The 19,914-nt window shown below is 42.1% G+C and overlaps 2 protein-coding genes across 2 annotated transcripts; one reads left to right on the top strand and one right to left on the bottom strand.

Annotated features, from left to right (window-relative positions):
• Positions 1-2,393: 2,393 nt before the first annotated feature.
• On the top strand, positions 2,394-6,234 carry ankrd22 (ankyrin repeat domain 22). The gene is made up of 6 exons (XM_084485772.1): positions 2,394-2,513; positions 3,812-4,003; positions 4,834-4,941; positions 5,147-5,224; positions 5,539-5,637; positions 6,021-6,234. Exons 1-6 carry the CDS (start codon positions 2,493-2,495, stop codon positions 6,096-6,098), a joined length of 576 nt encoding a protein of 191 aa, XP_084341898.1. The 5' UTR covers positions 2,394-2,492; the 3' UTR covers positions 6,099-6,234.
• Positions 6,235-6,362: 128 nt separating this feature from the next.
• Positions 6,363-19,679, bottom strand: lipf (lipase, gastric). Its single transcript, XM_084485764.1, has 11 exons — positions 19,577-19,679; positions 18,277-18,431; positions 14,855-14,969; positions 11,532-11,730; positions 11,156-11,265; positions 10,128-10,264; positions 9,532-9,678; positions 8,892-8,963; positions 8,529-8,597; positions 8,185-8,295; positions 6,363-7,852 (listed from the first exon to the last, which is right to left on the bottom strand). Exons 2-11 carry the CDS (start codon positions 18,421-18,423, stop codon positions 7,730-7,732), a joined length of 1,230 nt encoding a protein of 409 aa, XP_084341890.1. The 5' UTR covers positions 18,424-18,431; positions 19,577-19,679; the 3' UTR covers positions 6,363-7,729.
• Between the last annotated feature and the right edge of the window lie 235 nt (positions 19,680-19,914).

Consider the following 19,914-nt stretch of genomic DNA (forward strand, 5'->3'; position numbering starts at 1 on the left):
ATAAGGCTCATCATGCAATTTTCTGAAAAATGTGAGAGCAGAGTCGGAGCGGCACCTTCCCCTGTCATCTCTTGCATTTTCAACTAAACCCGCCTCCAATGACAACGACAGCCTCTGATTTGTCCAGATGTTGGCGAATGGACCGACAGAAACCAACAAGGACCGGAATTTATAATTTCCAAACGTGAGTTGGCTCTTGGCAGGCTGAGATGCCAGTATGTTATGGCGCGGTTCAGTCTGCAAAGGTGCGGCACGGGTTGCGTTTCCACCGCCCAAAGTGGACGTGACCCGGAGTGAGCCGTATTGAGCCGTTCTCGTCTCACAGTACTACTCCGTTGGGGTACTGAGAGCCTGAAAGGGTCCTGGCAAGTTTGAGCTACACACGCCGTCCGTTGATTAGTCGACAGAATCGTCCCTTCCGTGCGACAGGGGAATAATAACAAACAAACACAGTACCTGCAAGGTATTTCTGGACAACGGCGAAAGCTTCGTTTATGGAAGAAAATGTTCCGCAAAAGTATGCAGTCCCTCTTGGACGTCCTACATTGTGGCTCTTTGTTCATTATATTAATAATTAATAATTTATATAATAATTATTATTAATAATTAATATATTAGCAGGCTACACTGTGTCGGGCTGCTATGAGATCACGATGCTTACATAGCTGCCGCGGCTATCTCCGTCCAGCTTAAACCCCGCCTACTAAGGGTACTGGTGGCAGTGGAAACGCGACACGTAACCGAGCTGGGCTATACCGCACCCTCACTACTGAGCTGAGGCGTGCTGGGTCCGAAGCGTACCCTGCGGTGGAAATGTGCCATTAATGAACAATGTGTTCATTAATTCTTATGAATTAATGAACACATTTCACAACACTTTCTTCAAAACAGTTGTAGGACAAATACTGACACTTTGTGGGGTCTGTAAGCTTGGTATAACCACATCACTATATAATATGGAATATATTTGTGTATGAAAACGAATCATTCATTCCATCGTAATAAATACAATTGGAATAAGGTTTAAACAGAATGGTAATTGTCTATAATATGTGTATCACAGAGGTGGGTTACCAGGCCTTTGGAAAAACAATTGAAAAATTGGCCTGTGAGAAGTAGTTTTTCTAAATTTGTTTCCATACATATCAGCAAATGTGCTCCGACTCTTACATTTCATAGGTCGAAATGCTTTCTGGGAGCTCCCGATTACGTTATTTTTCACGTGTTATTTTTCATTCATCTGCCGTGTCGCCGTTCGAAAGAGTCGACTCCTTACCACAACTGTAAACCCCATCCCTCCTAAACAGCTGCAGTTCTGAAGGGAAATGTGTCACATAAAGGGGAGGAGCAAAGAATAGTAGACACACACACACACACACACACACACACACACACACACACACACACACACACACACACACACACACACACACAGAGACCATCACACACATTCAAAAGCACCCACATCACACCCACACACGCACGCATAAATTGACGCACGCATGCTCTCTCTCTCATGCACACACACACACACACACACACACACACACACACACACACACACACACACACACACACACACACACACACACACACACACACACACAGGGCTGCCAACTTTTGGGTTTTCGCTGGCGTGAGATTCTGTAGAGTCTTGTAATGCATAGGCCTACCTTATAGCAGGGTCCGCGGGTGGAAATGTTGACTTTGGGGGGCGGCGATCGGGATTGTTGACGGGATTCGGGGGGGGGGGGGGGGGGGGCGTGTTTTTTTTTTGCCGTGAGAAAGTGGATGTGTGGCGTGTGCGCGTGTACAGAAAAACCGCACTTCAAATAGGGAAACATGTAGGCTGTTATAGCTACAGAGCGCAATGCATTCACATACATAATCCGCTTTATATATACATTTGAACAAAATCTCACATTATTGCCATGCGTTTATTTATTTATATCTCTCTTGTGATGTTATATGGATCATGGGTTCAAATGGCCTGAAAATAGTTAAATGATGCCAACCGATTTGTTTGATACAAGATGATGTAGCTTGCTCGTTAAACAAAATGTTCCACTAGAGGACGCACAAAGGCAACATTTTTGTAGGCCTACTGTAGGCCTATGTATCTCTGCAACGTCAGCTTAAACCAGGCTGAATATGGCAGGTATTGCACTTGTAAATGATAGCACTACTAAATAAAGTAGGCTATAGATTCATATTAAACGGGCTTTATTGGAATAAAAAAACGTAACAGGTACACTGCCAACGCACAAACAGTCAAACAAGATACAACAAAAGATACAAAACAATAATAGTAAAAACTGAAAGTGCCCAATCCAGTACAGGATTGGTCGCGGCCAGTGTGAACATGTTGATCATCTACGCAGGCACCACGTGAACGCTCATCGCGGTGCCGAGAGCGTGCCGGGTAGAGAAGGTGAGTTTTTAACGTCGCACCTTTCCCCCAGTCGTCATTGCGTCACTGCAGCGGCTCAACCATGGGGATTGTGTATTCGGAGGTAAGTTTAGTATTAAGTTAATTTATTTACGTCATTTATGAACGTTATGAACGACCAGACTCGGGGAAAATCTTTAGCCTACTGTAGCTTACCTGGCGAAAGGCAACATCTGGTAGCCTGCGCCACATATCTCGTTACTGAGTCACACTCGGTTTTCCTTAAGCGTGGAGAAGTTATAACATGAATCTGGAGAAGGGCCTATCAATATATCGTGATGAAAGACGAATTAGTTTGGTAGTGTTGGTGGAGTATAGGACGGAATCGCCTAGACCTGTAGCAACGTCACATCGAAAAAACGGATATTCTCATTTTCATTATTTAAAAATACTTGTTGGATACTTATGGTGCCAGGGTTTTCCTCGGCCATGTATGATATATTTTGATAATAACACTCAAATTGGAATACCCACAATACACATATGTAGCCTACACAAGTGTTTCAATATTCATACGTCTCAGTAGACCTTGAATCATCTTCCATTGGACATACCATTTAGTCATATGTACAACATGTCTTCTCTATTATAGTGGATATCTCTATAAACCTGATTTAGTTTTCATTGACAACACGTGATGGGCTGAGGTTGAATACATCAGAGAGCGGTTCCTTAAGGACTGAGCCATACTATTATGTTTGAGAAGCCCTGCACACGGTTTGACTGAGGACTGGTAGGCTGTTGTACTGTATGGGCTGAGAGAGTGACAGCACGAAAGATAAGGTGCGGTTATTCAAAACCTGACAGGTCGAACTTGTTTGTGAAGCCTTGTTTTTCAAAAAGCAAAAGATCAGTATTTGAACCAATAGGAAATAGCATGCACACTTTCCAGTTCTGTTTGTATTTATGTTGCTACACTCACAGGATGTTGCTACACACGATGATGATGTTGAAAACCAGTTTATTGCAGAGTTTAAAGGTGAAATTATTCACAGATCAGATGTTACATTCTGCCATGTAGGAGTGTGATGGTGTGCTGGTTTAACCGTCACAAATGGATTGTTCAATGCACAACAGGTGTGCAGCCTCACCCAACCCCAGAGCCTCATCGGTCTGGTACAGGCCAGTTGACGCTGCTTAAACCAGCCGTTGACCACACACTCTCCCCAGGTATTGCTTTAATACGCCATTTGTGTGTAGGTGATTTTAAATGTGTCCTATCTGCTTTTTTCTATTTTCCTCTCCTCCCCTCCTCATCTTTCCTCCTCGCTCTGTTCTCTCCGCTTTTCCATTGATCCTCCCCTCGTTTCCTCTCCTATCCTCTCTTCCTTTCTTCCCCTCCCCTCCTCTCCTGTCCTCCAGCCCGCCTGTCAGGCAGCCTTTGACGATGATGTACGCAAGCTTTATCACGTGCTCAAAGAAGACCCCGCGAAGCTCAACGTCCAGGACGAGGGCACCGGAGACACGCCCCTAATCGCCGGGTGTCGTCGTGGCAACCTCAAAGTGGTCCAATACCTGCTCGACAACCACGCCGATGTCCATTTGACAAACAAGGTACTGAAGCAAAAGAATGAAACCACATGAAAATATTATGTGCTTTCAACGCTGTGTGTGCAAATGGAATTAACATTCACCAGCACAGATCATGTTTATCCACCATTCGCCCCAAGGTATACCAAGGTACTGTATTTTCAGCATCATGGATAGTAGGTTTAGTGAGTTGTCTTGAGGTATCTAGAGTGGGCTTCAGATGAAGCAGATTTTTCGCCCCGGCTGCCATTATTAGTGGGGCAGCATTAGCTCAGGAGGTAGAGCAGGTTGGTTGGTAACTGCAAGGTTGCTGGTTCAATCCCCGGCTCCTCCTAGCTGAGTGTCGTGGTGTCCCTGAGCAAGACACCTCACCCTAATTGCTCCTGATGAGCTGGCTGTTGCCCTGCGTGGTTGACTCTGCAGTCGGTGTGTGCATGAATGGGTGAATGTCAACACTGTCAACACTGTAAAGCGCTTTGGTTAAAAGTGCTATATAAATGAGGACCATTTACCATTATTGAGACTCAAAATGCTAATGCTCGGTGTGTGCATGAATGGGTGAATGTCAGTCAACACTGTAAAGTGCTTTGGTTAAAAGCTCTATATAAATGAGGACTATTTACCATTATTGAGACTCAAAATGCTAATTCAAGCACCTGTACACTCTGAGTCAGGTAATTTATTCTAAAGGAGCATTTCTCGCTAATATAGGTTTTAAAATCCTCAAACAGATATTTGAATAGCATCATGAAGCACCTTTGAACACAGGTTTAGAACACAGGTCTAGAAAGAAGTAGCAAAGCATTGCTCGGACTGAAACAGGCTCCTTGCCTCCCCCCTCTCCATATGAACAGAAACAGAGGACATGTCTCCACTACGTGTCCAAGAGGACCTTCACTGCTCTAGACTATCTGATGATCATCATCCTCATGCCCATCCTGCTCATAGGATTCTTCATCATGGTAACAGTAGCACACGCCTAACCCTACCCCTGAATCTTCGCACCTGAGAATAATAAAGTACATCCTTTAATATATTATTAAAGCATAGCATCATCTACCATGCAGAAAATGTGTGAAACAAGATCCAGCATATTCTTATTATTTTGGTAAATATCAAGTCTACAAAAAGAAGTTAACACTTTTTCCTTTGCGTGTCTGTGTGTAGGAGGACAAGAAGAGGAAGAACGAGAAGCTTATGAAGCTGATTCTGAGCAGCAGTGTGGACATCAACGCCAAAGACTATGTGAGTGGAACCCGCCTCATTTGCTGAAGCCAATTACAGCCACGTCTGTCTGGCGTACAGGGTATTTGATTGGCCAGGTGATGGATGGATGAATGGAACGGGTGATGAAATGTAAGGGAATTGCACCCTGTTGGTTGAATTGGTCTTCTGTTGGGTGACAGTTGGATCCACTATACTATACATGCAATTGTACATAGAAAATACTGTATACTCAAGTATACTATAGGAGTTGGACGTTGTATTGCTTGACTCTTATATTGATGTCTGATGTTCCATGTGATGATATATGTGCATTTGATTTGGTTTCATGACAGAAAGGAAACACAAGCCTGCATTACCTGTCCCAGAAGAAGAGTCACAGACTGGTGCCGTTGCTGCTGGAGAAACAGGCCGACGCCGCTGTTAAAAACAACGTAGGCGAACACACACACACACACACACACACACATATGCAGGCACAGGCACACGCACACACACTGCTATCTTGATGTACTTGGTTTTATCTCTCTGTGTCTCTCCTTCTATACTTTCATTTTATTACAGGCTTTGGTTCATGGTTTTATCTTCAGAGTAACCAACAAGGAGAAACAGACTTGCTTTTTTTATCAAAAAGTTATCTTAATCCCTTAATATAGCCTAGATTTGATTCAACCGATGTGTGGAGATGTTTATTTAATTGTAGATGATTTACAGTTATTTGCTTCTCTCGAAAATGCGTCATTTATCAGTATCAAAGCTATATCAAAGCCACTGAAAAAGGCTATTCATTTCCAACAACTCTCCTCTTGTACTCCAGATGGGAGACACAGCACTGGACATAGCCAATAAAAAGAAGTTCCTGAAGATCGTCACCATGCTTAAGAAGTCTGGCTGACCGCATCGAGAGACAAGGAGGCGGATAGGAAGTAAACTGACCCAGTGAGCTGCCTCTAGAGGGAGGTGGCTGTATAGGCACATGCAAAGATGTATATATCAACAACAACACGGTTCTATGTATCATAACATTCTGTATTAACGTGTTTTTTTATTTGTATCACTACTTCACAACTTACCATAAATGCATGTTATTGAGTCAAATGTATATTCCTATCAATGTATACTCAAATGTAGTCAAATGTATATTCCAATCAATGTATACTTTTGTAGATATTGATGAACGATTTTAATGAGATTATGAGAATTCTAAATTAAAACTGAATGACAATTGTATCTCAATGTATTGGAGTGTCTTTATAATGGGCTACTTTTGGGTGTTATCTGTTGAAGTGCAAATACACATTTATGATAAGATCCTATCCTAAAGGGTCCTCCTAATAACCGATAGATCCCAACATAAATGCTTTTGATGAGGGCTCTTTATTTGTCAAATTCACCAATCCCACAGCAGTCTTAACCGGCTGTTTCCACACAGAGTACTGCAATAATCAACCAGTGCTCTATACAAGTCCTCTATTATACCCATACGAGACAGACCCTAGACACACAGATGTAGATAAAGTCTGATGTATGCAGTATTAACTTCCTTTAAACAAACTAAAGACACAAAATAATGCAGGAACACATGGGCAGCATTCCCGATAACAGCAACACTACTATACTTCTGCAGTAATACAGCAGCAGCAATCATTTGCTTAAAGTCACATGTATATGATTGCTTGGCTCAGATATAAGCGTTTATTGTCATTTAGTATGACATCGTTAAAGCTGTTGGGACAAAAGCTCTGTATATGTAACAACAACTTGCTTTAGTTGTGGATGGTTGTACGTCAACAAATCGGTTGAATCAACAGATCAATTATAAAATATATTTTCTTTTAATTCCCTATTTGACTTAAAATTTGTCAGGCCTGTGCTTAAACAGCAAACCTTTTAGGGTTTAATTAATGCACACTGGTAAACAATGAAGATTAAGAAAATTGAGTAAAATAGTAACTTATTAGATATAGAAGTACCTACTCTGATAAAGAAACAAATACACAAAGTCACGCTTTCAGATTAAAATAAGACAGAACTGGAATAAAATCAGATTTAAGGTCTCAGTGCACAGTCTCCTTAACGCACACACACACACACATCCAACAATTGTAACCAGATAAAAGTAGTCAGTGGTTCCACCTGTCCATCCCTCTCCTCCTTCCCTTTGCATCAAAACTTTATTCTGTCCATTGTTCCTAGTTGCTACTCTGAGAAAGAAAAAAAAGACAGAAAGTCACTCTTTCAGATTTAAAAGAAGTGGAATAAAATCTGATTCAAGGCCTCAGTGTCAGTCTCCTATCACACACACACACACAAAACCAAAAATAGTAGATAAAAGTAGTCAGTGGTTCCACCCATCCATTCATCTCCTTCTTCCCTTCACGTCAAAATGTTATTCTGTCCATTGTTCATTGTTGCTTAGTTTTGTTCATAAATCACTACACACAGGAGGTATGACACGATAGTGACCTCTGGTGGTAATTAAAAACAGTAAATTATACACACAGAGGTAGAATTTGTCCTGCAGTCTTATTGGTGGAGCTGCATGAGTTTGAGGATGTCTGGATACATCAGTTCAGGAGCGTCCAGACCCCAGATGAAGTCCAGATGTTCCCAGTGCTCGATGTGCTTGTGGAAGACCAGGTTGGAGACCTAGGTCAGAGAGACAGGAGGGCACAGACAACAAATGGTAAATCAATACAGACTAGAGCACTAAACCAAAATAATATCTCATCCATTCCTTTTCCTTCTATGTACGTTCCCTTAACATTTCTAATGTACTACATTAATACTACCAGTACTAATGCCATATGCATTCATAATTGCCTTTATTTGTACTTTTCTTGAGTGTAAGTGCTTTTACTATACATAAAAAGCCAGATAATGAAATGACAGGTGATTTGAAACAACGCCATTGCACTTCTGAGTGACTGTTGGGGATCAGTTCTAAAAAGGACAGAGAAAAGGGGTTTCCCCCCACCAACCTGAGTGAGCAGGAGGGCCACGTCCTTTGGGTCCGCCAGCGTATCATGTCCTCCGGTAAACAGAGCGGTAGGAATCGTCATGTCCTTCACGTGGTACAGAGGGGGAGTTGACTGGATAGGCAAGGAAGAAGAAAAGGAAAAGAGGAGCAAGGACAGACCAATGGATGTGAGCGAATCTTGAATTCAAACATGGTAAGTAAGAAGTCTATGGTTACGATACGACAGAGGATTGATTTCTGTTTTTAGGCATGCGATTATCATGCGTTATCATGCGATTTCCTAATATCCGGAACATATTTAGAACTTTTTTGTGATGGTAATATACGTCCATGTGGAGGTCCTACCTGGTTGTAGTGGGCCATGTTCCCATTGTACCCAAAGTCGTACCCCATGAGCCTTCCACCATGCACGGCCTGGGAAGAAGAAAAGTTGAATAAATATTCTATATATATGTATATATATATATATATATACATATATAAACATATATATAGAGTTTCCACTTGCTGGATGCCCTCATCAAAGGGTCTTATGACAGTGCCTACATTTCTTAGCTTGGGTGGCCTCAATGGGATTCAAACCCCAAACCGTGGCAGTGGTAAAGCCACGCTCTTCTAGTAGACCTAGATCTAGATTAGTACCACAGAGAACAGAGCATCTCTTTGATAACCAAATCAACACGTTGTTTGAGTGATCGATGAACTGACCTGGGACCAGTGGACCATGTTCTGCACCGAGGTGCCGGCGGGGCAGTGGGTGGTATAGACGGGAACACGAGTCTTTGGACACACACACACACACACACACACACACACACAATCACACACAATCACACACACACACACACACACACACAATCACACACACAATCACACACACAATCACACACAATCACACACATATACACACACACACGCACACACACACACACACACTTGTTTAAAATACAAGTATCCGAAAAGTATAAGAAAAAATAATTTCATTACACTACACTGATCACCTTTGGGAACTCATCGTCTATTGTATGCATCCCTACGTCCCAGAGCCGCTCAGGGTTCTGTCTCATGTCTGTGTACCCCCATGGTTTTGGGGGAGGCTAGGGAGGCTGAAAAGGGTTTGAACCCCAAGGTCCACAGGCTACCTGGAGGTGTCCCTGAGCAGGATGCCTTAACCCCCTACCTGCTCATCTGAATGACCTTTAGGTCACCTTGGATAAAAGAGTCTGCAAAAACACGTAGATACACCCTTCTTCCTGCACCTGTCTATGGAGTTTTCCATTACAACTCAACTCTATAGAGTGTCTGCTCATAGGACAATAGATATAAATGCAAATCAAGAAACTCGCACCATGTTGAGGTTTAGCTCGTCGAAGCCACAGAGGAGGAAGAAGATGTTGCCGCACAGCTCGCTGAGGACGACCTTGTTGCAGAAGTTCTCTGCAAACCATTTGATCATGTCATTCTGGGGGAGGAAGTTCTTCCTGCCGAATAGGTCCTGCAGAGATGGTGAAAGGAATGCATGGTCATACCTCCATACGCGGACACTGTTTATCACAGGTCAGAGCTAAGACCTGCGCATCTTGGACCATATTATCGCTGAGAACTCCTTATTTACTATTAACATTTAGTCATTTCGACTTGTTTCCAAAGCCCATTTACAGTGACCATATTTCAAATACTATTAGAAACATAACAATATTTATAAACAATATTTTAGTGAAGCCAGCAGAGAAGGCTACCGTGGTGTAATCACCCAGACCGGTATTATCCTTAGACGATCAGATAGGGGGCTAGGCACATCTTACTCAAGGATTTATCCTCTAGAACCCAGTAACTTTTCGGGGTTGAGAGTTCAATACCCAAACCACCTCACCCTGTATGTATATGAAAAAGCTTGTTCATGCGATCAATGTATGTTTGGGTTTCAGTGGGTCAGGTCTTTACCCATATGAGGAAGTCAGGGAGGAACGACAGCTTGGTCAAGGGACTTTTGGCGAAGGCCACTGTGGCGACTGGAGCCAGACCCACAAACAGCTTGATCTTACTGGCCAACTCTGGCATGCTGGAGAACGCTAGGAAGGCTGGGGAGAGAGAGGCAGTGAGAGAGTGAGCGAGTAAGAGTGAGAGTGAGAGAGAGAGAAATAAAGAAGCATAACATTAAAAGATACAACTTGGAGATAGGTATGGTAACAGTATACAAATGCTGACTGTAACGTGCTACAGGGATTTTTATGCCAATCTCAATGTGATATATTAAGTCCACAGTCTACAGCATGGGCATGCAAGTGGAGAACCAAAGGCAGATGTGATACTGAAACTGCATATTTGAACCCACAACATAGGAAAATGAAGGGAAAAAAATAGAATTCCGTAAATATGTTCTGAAGGCTGGGTCGACTGGACTGACCTACATAGACGTGTGTGTGTGTGTGTGTGTGTGTGTGTGTGTGTGTGTGTGTGTGTGTGTGTGTGTGTGTGCGTGAGTGTGTGTATGTTCAAGCATGTGATTTTTTATAAATTTGTTTTATATTTTACCTTTACTAACTTTACTCAAATCTATGAGGTTAGGGTTAGGGTTAGGGTTAGGTCAATTATTTTAGAAGCTGGCGCTGTCGGAGGCAAATAATAAGCCTGTCTAATCCTTTTATTTGGCCCGAATGAAATGTTTGGAAGGCCTACCTGTCTGTCTACCTACCTACCCTAACTGAGCGCCATCATTGCTTATGATCAGGGTCTTCCACAAGGCTAAGCAGACCTATTGCTAAAGCTAGTGTAGTAACCTTGGAACCTTTGGATGGATTCTTTCAAAATCTAACTAACTCTGGCCGGTTTCTCGGAATTATTTACCCTACCCTTAAGAATTTCCCCAAAATGCAAATATGAGGCAACTGTGAATTATGTGTATGTGTTCACGTGTGTTTATAGTGCATATATGTATTCGCTGTGTGTTTCTTTGTTTGGCTGCAGTGTACCTATGGTGGTTCCCTGGGAGTGTCCTATGTAGAAGATCTTCTCCTGGCCCGTGATCTTCAGGATGTAGTCCACCATGGCAGGCAGGTCCTTCTGGGCCATCTCATCATAACTGGAGACAATGAGGGACCAAGGGGGAGAGGGTATGAGCAAACTAAATACTTGCTCTTTACACTTCCATACTTCCACTGGTCTGGCCAGAGAGAGAGAGAGAGAGAGAGAGAAGGGGTGGGAGGGGGGGGGGGGAAAGGGAGTGAGAAAGGATGGGAGGGATGGGGGAGGCGATAGGGAGGAGCAATCGGGAGGGAGAGCGAGGTGGAAACAGAGAGATGCTCCGCTCCAGCGTGTACCATACACAGGGCGAGGTTCCAATGGTACCTGAACTTCCAGAAGGCATCCTGCTTCGGGTCCAGCGTCACGTGTCTCCGGGACCAGGTGTTCCCACGGCTGTTGGCCAGCCAAACGTCGTAGCCGGCGTCCGCCAGCACGTAGCCCAGGCTGGAGTTGGGCGGGTTGGTGATCCAGTTGCTGCCGGCCGCCAGCAGGCCGTGCTGCAGGAGCACCGCGGGCCTGGGTCCTGGGGGAGCACCGCGGAAAACACCCGTAACTGGACTGAACCAGACCGCCCTGTGGGAGCTGGTCCCCACTATCCAATCTTTACAAAGGCCATCCTGCCAACCTCTTGGAGACACTTTTGTTTTACTGAGGTTCAGGCTTGGTTGATTAGGAGGTATGATTAATACTGTAATACCATATTGCATGGGTATAACAGTACCAACTGAGTCCCTTGCAACAACGCAACGTGCTGATTATTTGCATTGTGTCACTGTCCAGCAGGTGGCAGTGGAGTCCATTCATCAAACTCATCCCTTGCATCTCTTTGTTTTAAGGTAAGAAGAACACAGGCAAGTCTGTGGTATCTGAGGTAAGCCAACAACCATGCAACATGTTTTATTACGAATACGAAACGGGTTACGAATGCACCTGCACCAAATAAATTGGTTTTAGGAAACATTTAGGGGATTCAAATGTGTAAATATAACTCAGACCCTTTGTAAATCATGGATTTAGAACTGACCTGTGGGCACATGAGACTGATTTAGATACATTACAGGAAGAAATTATAATTTTTCACAATACTGTGTCAATACAATGGATGAATGATTGTGGAGTAACCAAAACCTACCGACATACCTAAAAAATGTAATCTTATGTGAAACTTTATTTTGATATTTAGGTTTGTAATGGGTTATGTGTGTGTATATATATATATATATATACACATGTACATACATATGTACACTATATGTATGTATATAAATATATAGCCCATTACAAACCTCAATCAAAATAAAATAGTTTCACATAGGATTACAATTCTATATATATCATTCTATTATATATATTATATATAAATCTATTTAAGACGTTCAAAATAAAAGGTTTTTTTTTTTATTCTTGAAAATAAAACCTTTACAAATGAACTCAATCATAAATGCACTACCCTGCTGACCAGCTATCCAGATTGTGTATCTGCATTAAAACAGTTACGGTTTTTTACATAAACTAAATAAATAAACTCCATGCACACAGAGGAAAATAATGAGTGCAGAGACTGAAACAACACAACACTGTGTGTGTGTGTGTGTGTGTGTGTGTGTGTGTGTGTGTGTGTGTGTGTGTGTGTGTGTGTGTGTGTGTGTGTGTGTGTGTGTGTGTGTCAACAATCGCTGCCCCAGGCACACCAACCCCCGATGGTCCCGCCTTCCCGTTCCAATCAACCTATCATAGAGCTGCTTTAAACCAGAGCACATGGTCACATGACCTCCTAATGTTACGCATCAGTGTAAATATTCTGCGTTAGCTAGGAATTAGAATGGATGACAAAAAAAATCCACAGATTCAGGTTCAGGGAGAGTGCAGTGGAATTAATTAGTTGAGTTCTGTGTGTTCTGAGAGCTAACATGAAACCAAGGGAGAGGAGAGAGAAGAGAGAGAATACAAAAGTAGAAGAGAGGGAGGGGGAGGAATAAACCCCAGAGGGTGTGTGTGTGTGTGTGTGTGTGTGTGTGTGGTGGTGATTGCGTGTGTGCGTGTGTGAGTGACGTGTGTGTGAGTGTATATATGTGTGTGTGAGAGGTGAGGGGAGCATTTTTTGATGTTCATTCAGTAATTTATGATATTTATTAACCAAAGCCTGGCTATGTCGACATTGTGCCAGTTTTGGCGGTTCACACAGAGTTCAGCTGCTTTCAACTAAAATGTAAATCTAAAGGAAAAAAATGCCGCCACAAAGTTTCCAGAACTTTCAGTTGATGAAGTTACTGCATGAAACCCCCTGAAGTCATTTCTGGCATACCTATAAATATCTCGTATCCTGTTAAATTTAATTTCATATAATAATATATGAAATTTGTGACATGCTATAACTATAACATGAATATGAATAGGCCCATGAAGGAATGAATACATCTCCCTGTCTCCATAACAACAAGTCAAGGGGGTTTGGTAAGGTCACCTGTTCACTGCATTTGAATCAGTCCAAGCTAAATAATTCAAACAAAAACAATCACTGTTCTCATCTTATTCAGTCATGGATACGGCAGCCTGCTTTCATCGACGCCTTGATACTTCTTCAGCAGGACTTTTAGACATATGGACAGACAAAGACAGAAAGACAGACAGAGAAAGCGACAGAGACAGACAGAGAGACAAGATAGAGAGAGAGAGATTCACTCACTCACCATTACCTAATTTATTTATCTTTCCTTTGTTCAAATTTTAAACCGCTTTGTTAATAGAGATAGATAGACAGAGAGAAAGAGAGTTACAGAGAGAGATAAACAGAAAGGGAGTCAGAGAGATAGACAGAGAGAAAGAAAGTTAGAGAGAGACAGAGAGATAGACAGTGAGAAAGAGAGGTAGAGACAGAGAGACAGATAGAGTCAGAGAGTGAGACAGGGAGAAAGACTTAGAGAGACAGATAGAGAGACAGAGGATAGACTGAGAGAAATAGTTAGACAGACATAGAGACAGGGATATACAGAAAGAAAGAGAAAGGGAAAGAAAGAGAGATGGGAATATAGAGAGAGAAGAGAGAGCAGTGAAAGTTGAACCTGGATCGTTCTGTATCTCATGACAGTGTTGGGGTATTTTTTTCCACCTCAAGGACTCTCTCTCTCTGTTCCTGTTCAAAGATTCATGCTGAATCCTACTTTCACTACCTCCTTCTCTTTGCTTCTCAAATATCACCCAGCTAACCCCAGCCTTTCTTCTGCTTTCGCACACTTGCTGCCACTCCCATGATATTCTGCAACAAATACTGTCAGACCTCTGTATAGGCTGTGTGCATTTTAATTGCCTAAAATTGACGGAATCAATTTTTGTTTATTTAAATGTGATGCAAAGATGATCAGTCGCAAATACATCATTCATCATTCAAGTAAGCCGTACAGAGAGCCATACTGAATTCATTAAATCAAATTATATTCCATTGAATGTCTGTTCAAACAAGAAATGTCCATTTTTTTTAAATCATAAAAATCTCTTTAATAATTGTTTAGTTTCCACATTTAATCTCCAAACCTCCTGAAGGCTTTTGAGAGAGATGTTAAAAACGCCCGTTCTAACCCTACGTCCTTCCAGAAGCTCTAGAGATGTATCAGAGACAGGCCCGCCCCAGGGGGGTGTGTACTACCCACCTGAGGCTTTCTGATGCAGGCCGTGGGGGATCCTGTTGACGGACAGGATGTAGCCGTCCTCCGTCTCCACGTCATGCTCCTCCACCGGGTAGTCCCAGCGACGGATGATCTCAGACTGGAGCGCAGAACCACACACACGCATACAGACACACACGCATACAGACACACGCATACAGACACACACACACACACACACACACACAAACAGACACGCAAACACAAAGACACATACACACAGTCAAACGTCACACACACACAAACACACATATACACACACACAGTCAAACATACACACACAAAAATTGTTAATAGTTGGAAGGATCGATTATTGATCCCATCTTTATTTTAAGTCTTGGTTCTGTTGATGCTTTTTTAACAACTTTTATTGTCCTGGTGAGACGGCAGCACGTCTGAGTGTCTATGCCTTCTGCAGCATCCCGGTACGTTTGCATTTAAGATGTTGGACGCTGAATGTTCCTAATCTGGCAAATTCCACTTTCTGCTAAACTGAATCACATCCCAAATATTTTCAACAACAAAAATGTGGTTTACACTTGAAATCCACTTCCAGGCAAAAAACCTTTCCAGGTGGAATGTATTTTAAGATGAGATCATTCCTACATCGCATGTTGCCTGTACAGTCATAAAGCCTGAATAAATAAACGTGATGTAATCTGATGAAGGTCTTCTTGCTGATTGTGGGTCGTTTTTTATTGGCTCGAGTTGGCAACTCTTATCCGAACGTGAGTCACAGGTTGTATTGGGGCTAAGGTTCAGCAAACAGGGAACACACATCCACGCACACACCCACACACACACACACACACACACACACACACACACCCCGATCACAAGTCCATGATATCACACTTCCTTGCGACAATGCAGGGCCAAAACTCTTTTGAGGAAGGAGCGATTGTGTTGCGCTATTAGTCCTGGCACCCTGTTTATAGGGGAAAGAATACAAATAAATGTATTAATTATCAGTGCTAGGGTCATGGGTGATGACTCGTGACATGACTCTCATGACATACAGTGATGGCGGTGCAGAATGTTGTCATAAAGGCAGACTTATTTTGGAGCCATATACTGTATAGTGTAGTATTGGGTGTTTGACCCCTAGATGGAAAGACACTAGGTTGGTTTGCTAACATCGACAGCCTCCCCTGGGGGAAGAGGCCTTCGAGAGAGGCCATGACCCGTATCCGACATTACCATAAGCCCATACAGTTAAAGGCTACCACCAAATAATTAAAGTTCATAGTTTATCGTTTATCGTCCAAATCTCGACACTTCCTCAGTATATCCAGGCTTCTCCGATTATTGTTTCGATTTACATCACAAGGAGTTGACCTGTTACACAGAATGTTTTTTACATTAACCTTATAACTAGCTAATTATCACCAACTTCGGCACCACACAACCAACAGCTCATGGTTATGTCAAATAAGCCATCTTGATTTCAACACTAAACCAAAGAGATCACTCATTGTAATATATAATCGATGAAGTACGCCAAAGGTTATAAATCTCATGATAGCCACCACCCAACAGATCTCAACTGTGCTGCTAATCCATCATGAAAGATCCCTCTCAGCATTCGTCATGATAGGAAAGGGAAACTGAGGCCCACTTCAGCCCTTTGCATAACATTGGGTCAAATATAGCCCAATGTTTTTTTCCAGTTTGTCCATATCTTATTGGATTAAAATATGACTCCACAATGCCAGCAACCCAATTTATTTTTATGAAAAGGTTTTACTCAGAACTGTTTGGACAAACATTACATTTTAATTTCTAATTTAACGTATTTTGATAGAATAGAAGCAAAATGTTGGGTGTTTATGTCTGACTCCCTGTTTGATTGAATAGCATTAAATCGTCCAGTGAACAAACTAGTTCAGTGGATGATTTGTTTTTAGAATTTCATGTATGCATTTCCTGTTTTATTGTTTACAGTACTCATGTACGCAATTTGTTTCCTATTTTAATGTTTTGAATATTTTTTATATGCACCACATTACCTATTTCCTGTTTTCCTGTGTCCCTAACCTGTCTGCATGTGTATTGCAGAGCTGCCAACTCTCACGGTTTAACCATGTGACACACGGTATCACCATGTGACACCCCGCCCGTCAACAATCCAGATCGCCCCCCCCACAGTCAACATTTACACCCGCGGACCCTGCTATAAGGTATGCATTACAAGATTCTACAGAATCTCACGCCAGCGTGAGATTGTCTGTGTGTGCACTTAACTTTTTTACTTTTAAAGGGGTAGTTCAGTATTTTGGACATCGGGTCTCATTTCCAAGTGAGCCAGTGTGTTATTTATCTTTGGAGACCGTTTTCAACACTTTTCATTCAGTCCTTCTAGTTGCAGAAATCGCTGGTGCTAGGCTAGCGCAACTCAAGGGGAACTGCTAGCCTGCCAATAAAAACAGTTTTACCCACTACAAAGTACACCCGATGCAAACCAATTATAATGGCCGACTATCGTCAATGTAAATGTCTGTGTTGATAGAATAATATTAGAAATAAAACTATCCTTATATCGCAATGATCACATTACATTATGGGGGACTACTTTCTCAGCAGCGGCGGAATTTCACTTTGCTCCGGTGTAGCAACCAATTCTCTACAGCAGAAGGTAATCAGTCCGCCGCTGCCGTAGCTTGCTTCCAACTACAGGGATTATAAACTAAATGTAATGCGATGCAAGGGTAAGTTTATTTCTAACACTATTCTATCAACACAGACATTTACATCGATAGTCTGGCATTATAATTGGTTTGCCTCGGGAGTGGGTAAAACTGTTTTTATTGGCAGGCTAGCAGTTCCCCTCGACTTGCGCTAGCCTAGCACCAGCGATTTCTGCAACTAGAAGGACTGAATGAAACGTGTTGTAAACGGTCTCCAATGATAAATAACACACTGGCTCACTATTATAATATAAATTAGACCCGATGTCCAAAATCCTGAACTACCCCTTTAACCTGCTTAATAAATAAAATTAATTTGAAACTTGAAAGTTAAACTGCAAGTCACGGTTGCAGTGTAACAAGACATCTCGACCTGATCGAATAAAACATTTATGAAAAAGTCACTGCACAATATAGTCTTCAATACAGTGTGTGTTTGTGTGTGTGTGTGTGTGTGTGTGTGTGTGTTGGGTGTGTGTGTGTGTGTGTGTCTGTATGTGCGTGTGTGTGTCGGGTTGGTTTGCAGGTTGTGTGTGTGTGTGTGTGTGTGTGTGTGTGGAGTTGGTTTGCATGTTGTGTGTATCTGTGTGTGTGTGTGTGTGTGTGTGTGTGTTTGTCGTGTTGGTTTGCGTGTCCTTTGTGTGTGTGTGTGTGTGTGTGTGTGTGTGTGTGTGTGTGTGTGTGTGTGTGTGTGTGTGTGTGTGTGATCTTTCCACTCACAATGTTCATGTCGACCTCCGGGTCGAGGCGAGGTCCTTGCTTCAGAAGGCGTGCGTGCTGCTGACCCTGGAATACGGCTGGTCCATGGTATGGATCACTAAGGGCCGTGCCACAGAGGGCCAACACCAACAGTGCAACCCACAGCATCGTCACATCTGAAGATGTATAAAAATAGACATACTTTATATCAATCTCTATGACTCTCACTCTATGTCTGTCACGTTCTAAGTTGTCGCTCTCTCACTCTCTCGCTCCCATGAGTTCACTCTCTCGCCCACACACCTAAATACACTCAAAAAGGCCAGAGATTAATCAATTCCATCATACCATTTTCCACAGCAAAGTGAATAGCAGTTAAAACACAGTGTAGCTCATTTAACTTTATGTTGTTTAGCTTTGGAAGGCAAATATTGTGTCAGAAGTGTGTTTTTCAGAAGGCATGATAATTGTATTCTATTACAATATAGCTATCAGAGAACACTTTTGTCAATGTCTCGTTCTTCGGTGGTTGGAAATAGAAGTTCACTTCACCCAAATATGTTCGACCACAGGAGAGATTAGAAACTTCTGAGTCCTTCAAACAACTGTTTACATTTGACAAAGCAAATGTTAAACATCAACCCCTCTGTTCTAAATAGAATTTAGTCTAATCACATTTGTCTGCGGAGTCGTCTGTGTGTTTGCCTTCCCTAGTGATAATGTATCAAGGTTCACCGCGGGCTGAGTTTGTAAAAAATCAGATACACAGGTAGTTAACCTTATATTTGTGCAGAGCTGAAGTTTGTCTATGGTCTTAATTGCAGCTTTTGATTAAACGAGCAAACAGGTTTTTTTAAACATGATTTCGTCCCAATAATTCGTATGTGTAAATATACAGACGAACTTCAAGAGAGACGAGGATGTTTGAGAGAATATAAACCAAATGGACACCTTTTAACCGCAAGTTCCCGTCCATGTTTGACCAGGTCAAGTTCTGCTCGTCCCGCTCGTTAAACTTTAAATTATTCAAATATGGCCGTCATGTTTCAAAGATGCATCTTCGATATTCACATCTCAAACCTTTAGTAATAAACAATTCACTTTTTAAAAACTGCTTTCGGCTCTGCTTTAGTTTGCACGTTTGTTTTGCAGGACATTCTGTACCCATGATCAAAACACTGACTCTTCTTTGGTAATTATAAACCAAACACAGAGAAACATAAACATGGCATCTTAATCTCATAGTACACTCATTTACATTTATCTTACATGCCTAGGCTCTGGAAGAACAAAGTATTGTATGACCAATACGTCTACTTACCAAGATGAGACTGACTACTGTCATGCAGAATCAAAAGGAGACCATGGACGAAGAAAGAGGAGGAGGAGAAGGAGTCACGAGAGCTCTTGGGGCGTCACACCGCCCTATCAGTCCCGCTCAGTGATTGGTCAAAATTGTGCTTATTATCACGTTGCTACATTGTTGTTGTTTATGTTGTACCTATTCTGGATGCGATAATAATGTTATCAAACCTCTATTCGACTTTAAACGTATTACATACAAATTCATAGATGTGCCCTATAATAAACAGTTGTGCCAATGTTGTATAGGTATTTGTTTATAACTTGTCTAAAAGTGTATAATTACATGCAGGCTCA

The sequence above is a fragment of the Micromesistius poutassou genome (assembly GCF_964030765.1).
Source record: "Micromesistius poutassou genome assembly, chromosome: 21".
NCBI classification, from domain to species: Eukaryota; Metazoa; Chordata; class Actinopteri; order Gadiformes; family Gadidae; genus Micromesistius; species Micromesistius poutassou.

Coding starts and splice junctions, on each gene's coding strand:
- ankrd22 (XM_084485772.1), top strand. CDS start 2,493: ATGGGGATTGTGTATTCGGAG. Junction 4,004..4,833: donor ATGTCCATTTGACAAACAAG/GTACTGAAGCAA, acceptor CCATATGAACAG/AAACAGAGGACATGTCTCCA. Junction 5,225..5,538: donor ACATCAACGCCAAAGACTAT/GTGAGTGGAACC, acceptor GTTTCATGACAG/AAAGGAAACACAAGCCTGCA.
- lipf (XM_084485764.1), bottom strand. CDS start 18,423: ATGCTGTGGGTTGCACTGTTGGTGTTGGCCCTCTGTGGCACGGCCCTT. Junction 11,266..11,531: donor GATGCCTTCTGGAAGTTCAG/GTACCATTGGAA, acceptor CATTGTCTCCAG/TTATGATGAGATGGCCCAGA. Junction 8,296..8,528: donor ACATGGCCCACTACAACCAG/GTAGGACCTCCA, acceptor TTGCCTATCCAG/TCAACTCCCCCTCTGTACCA.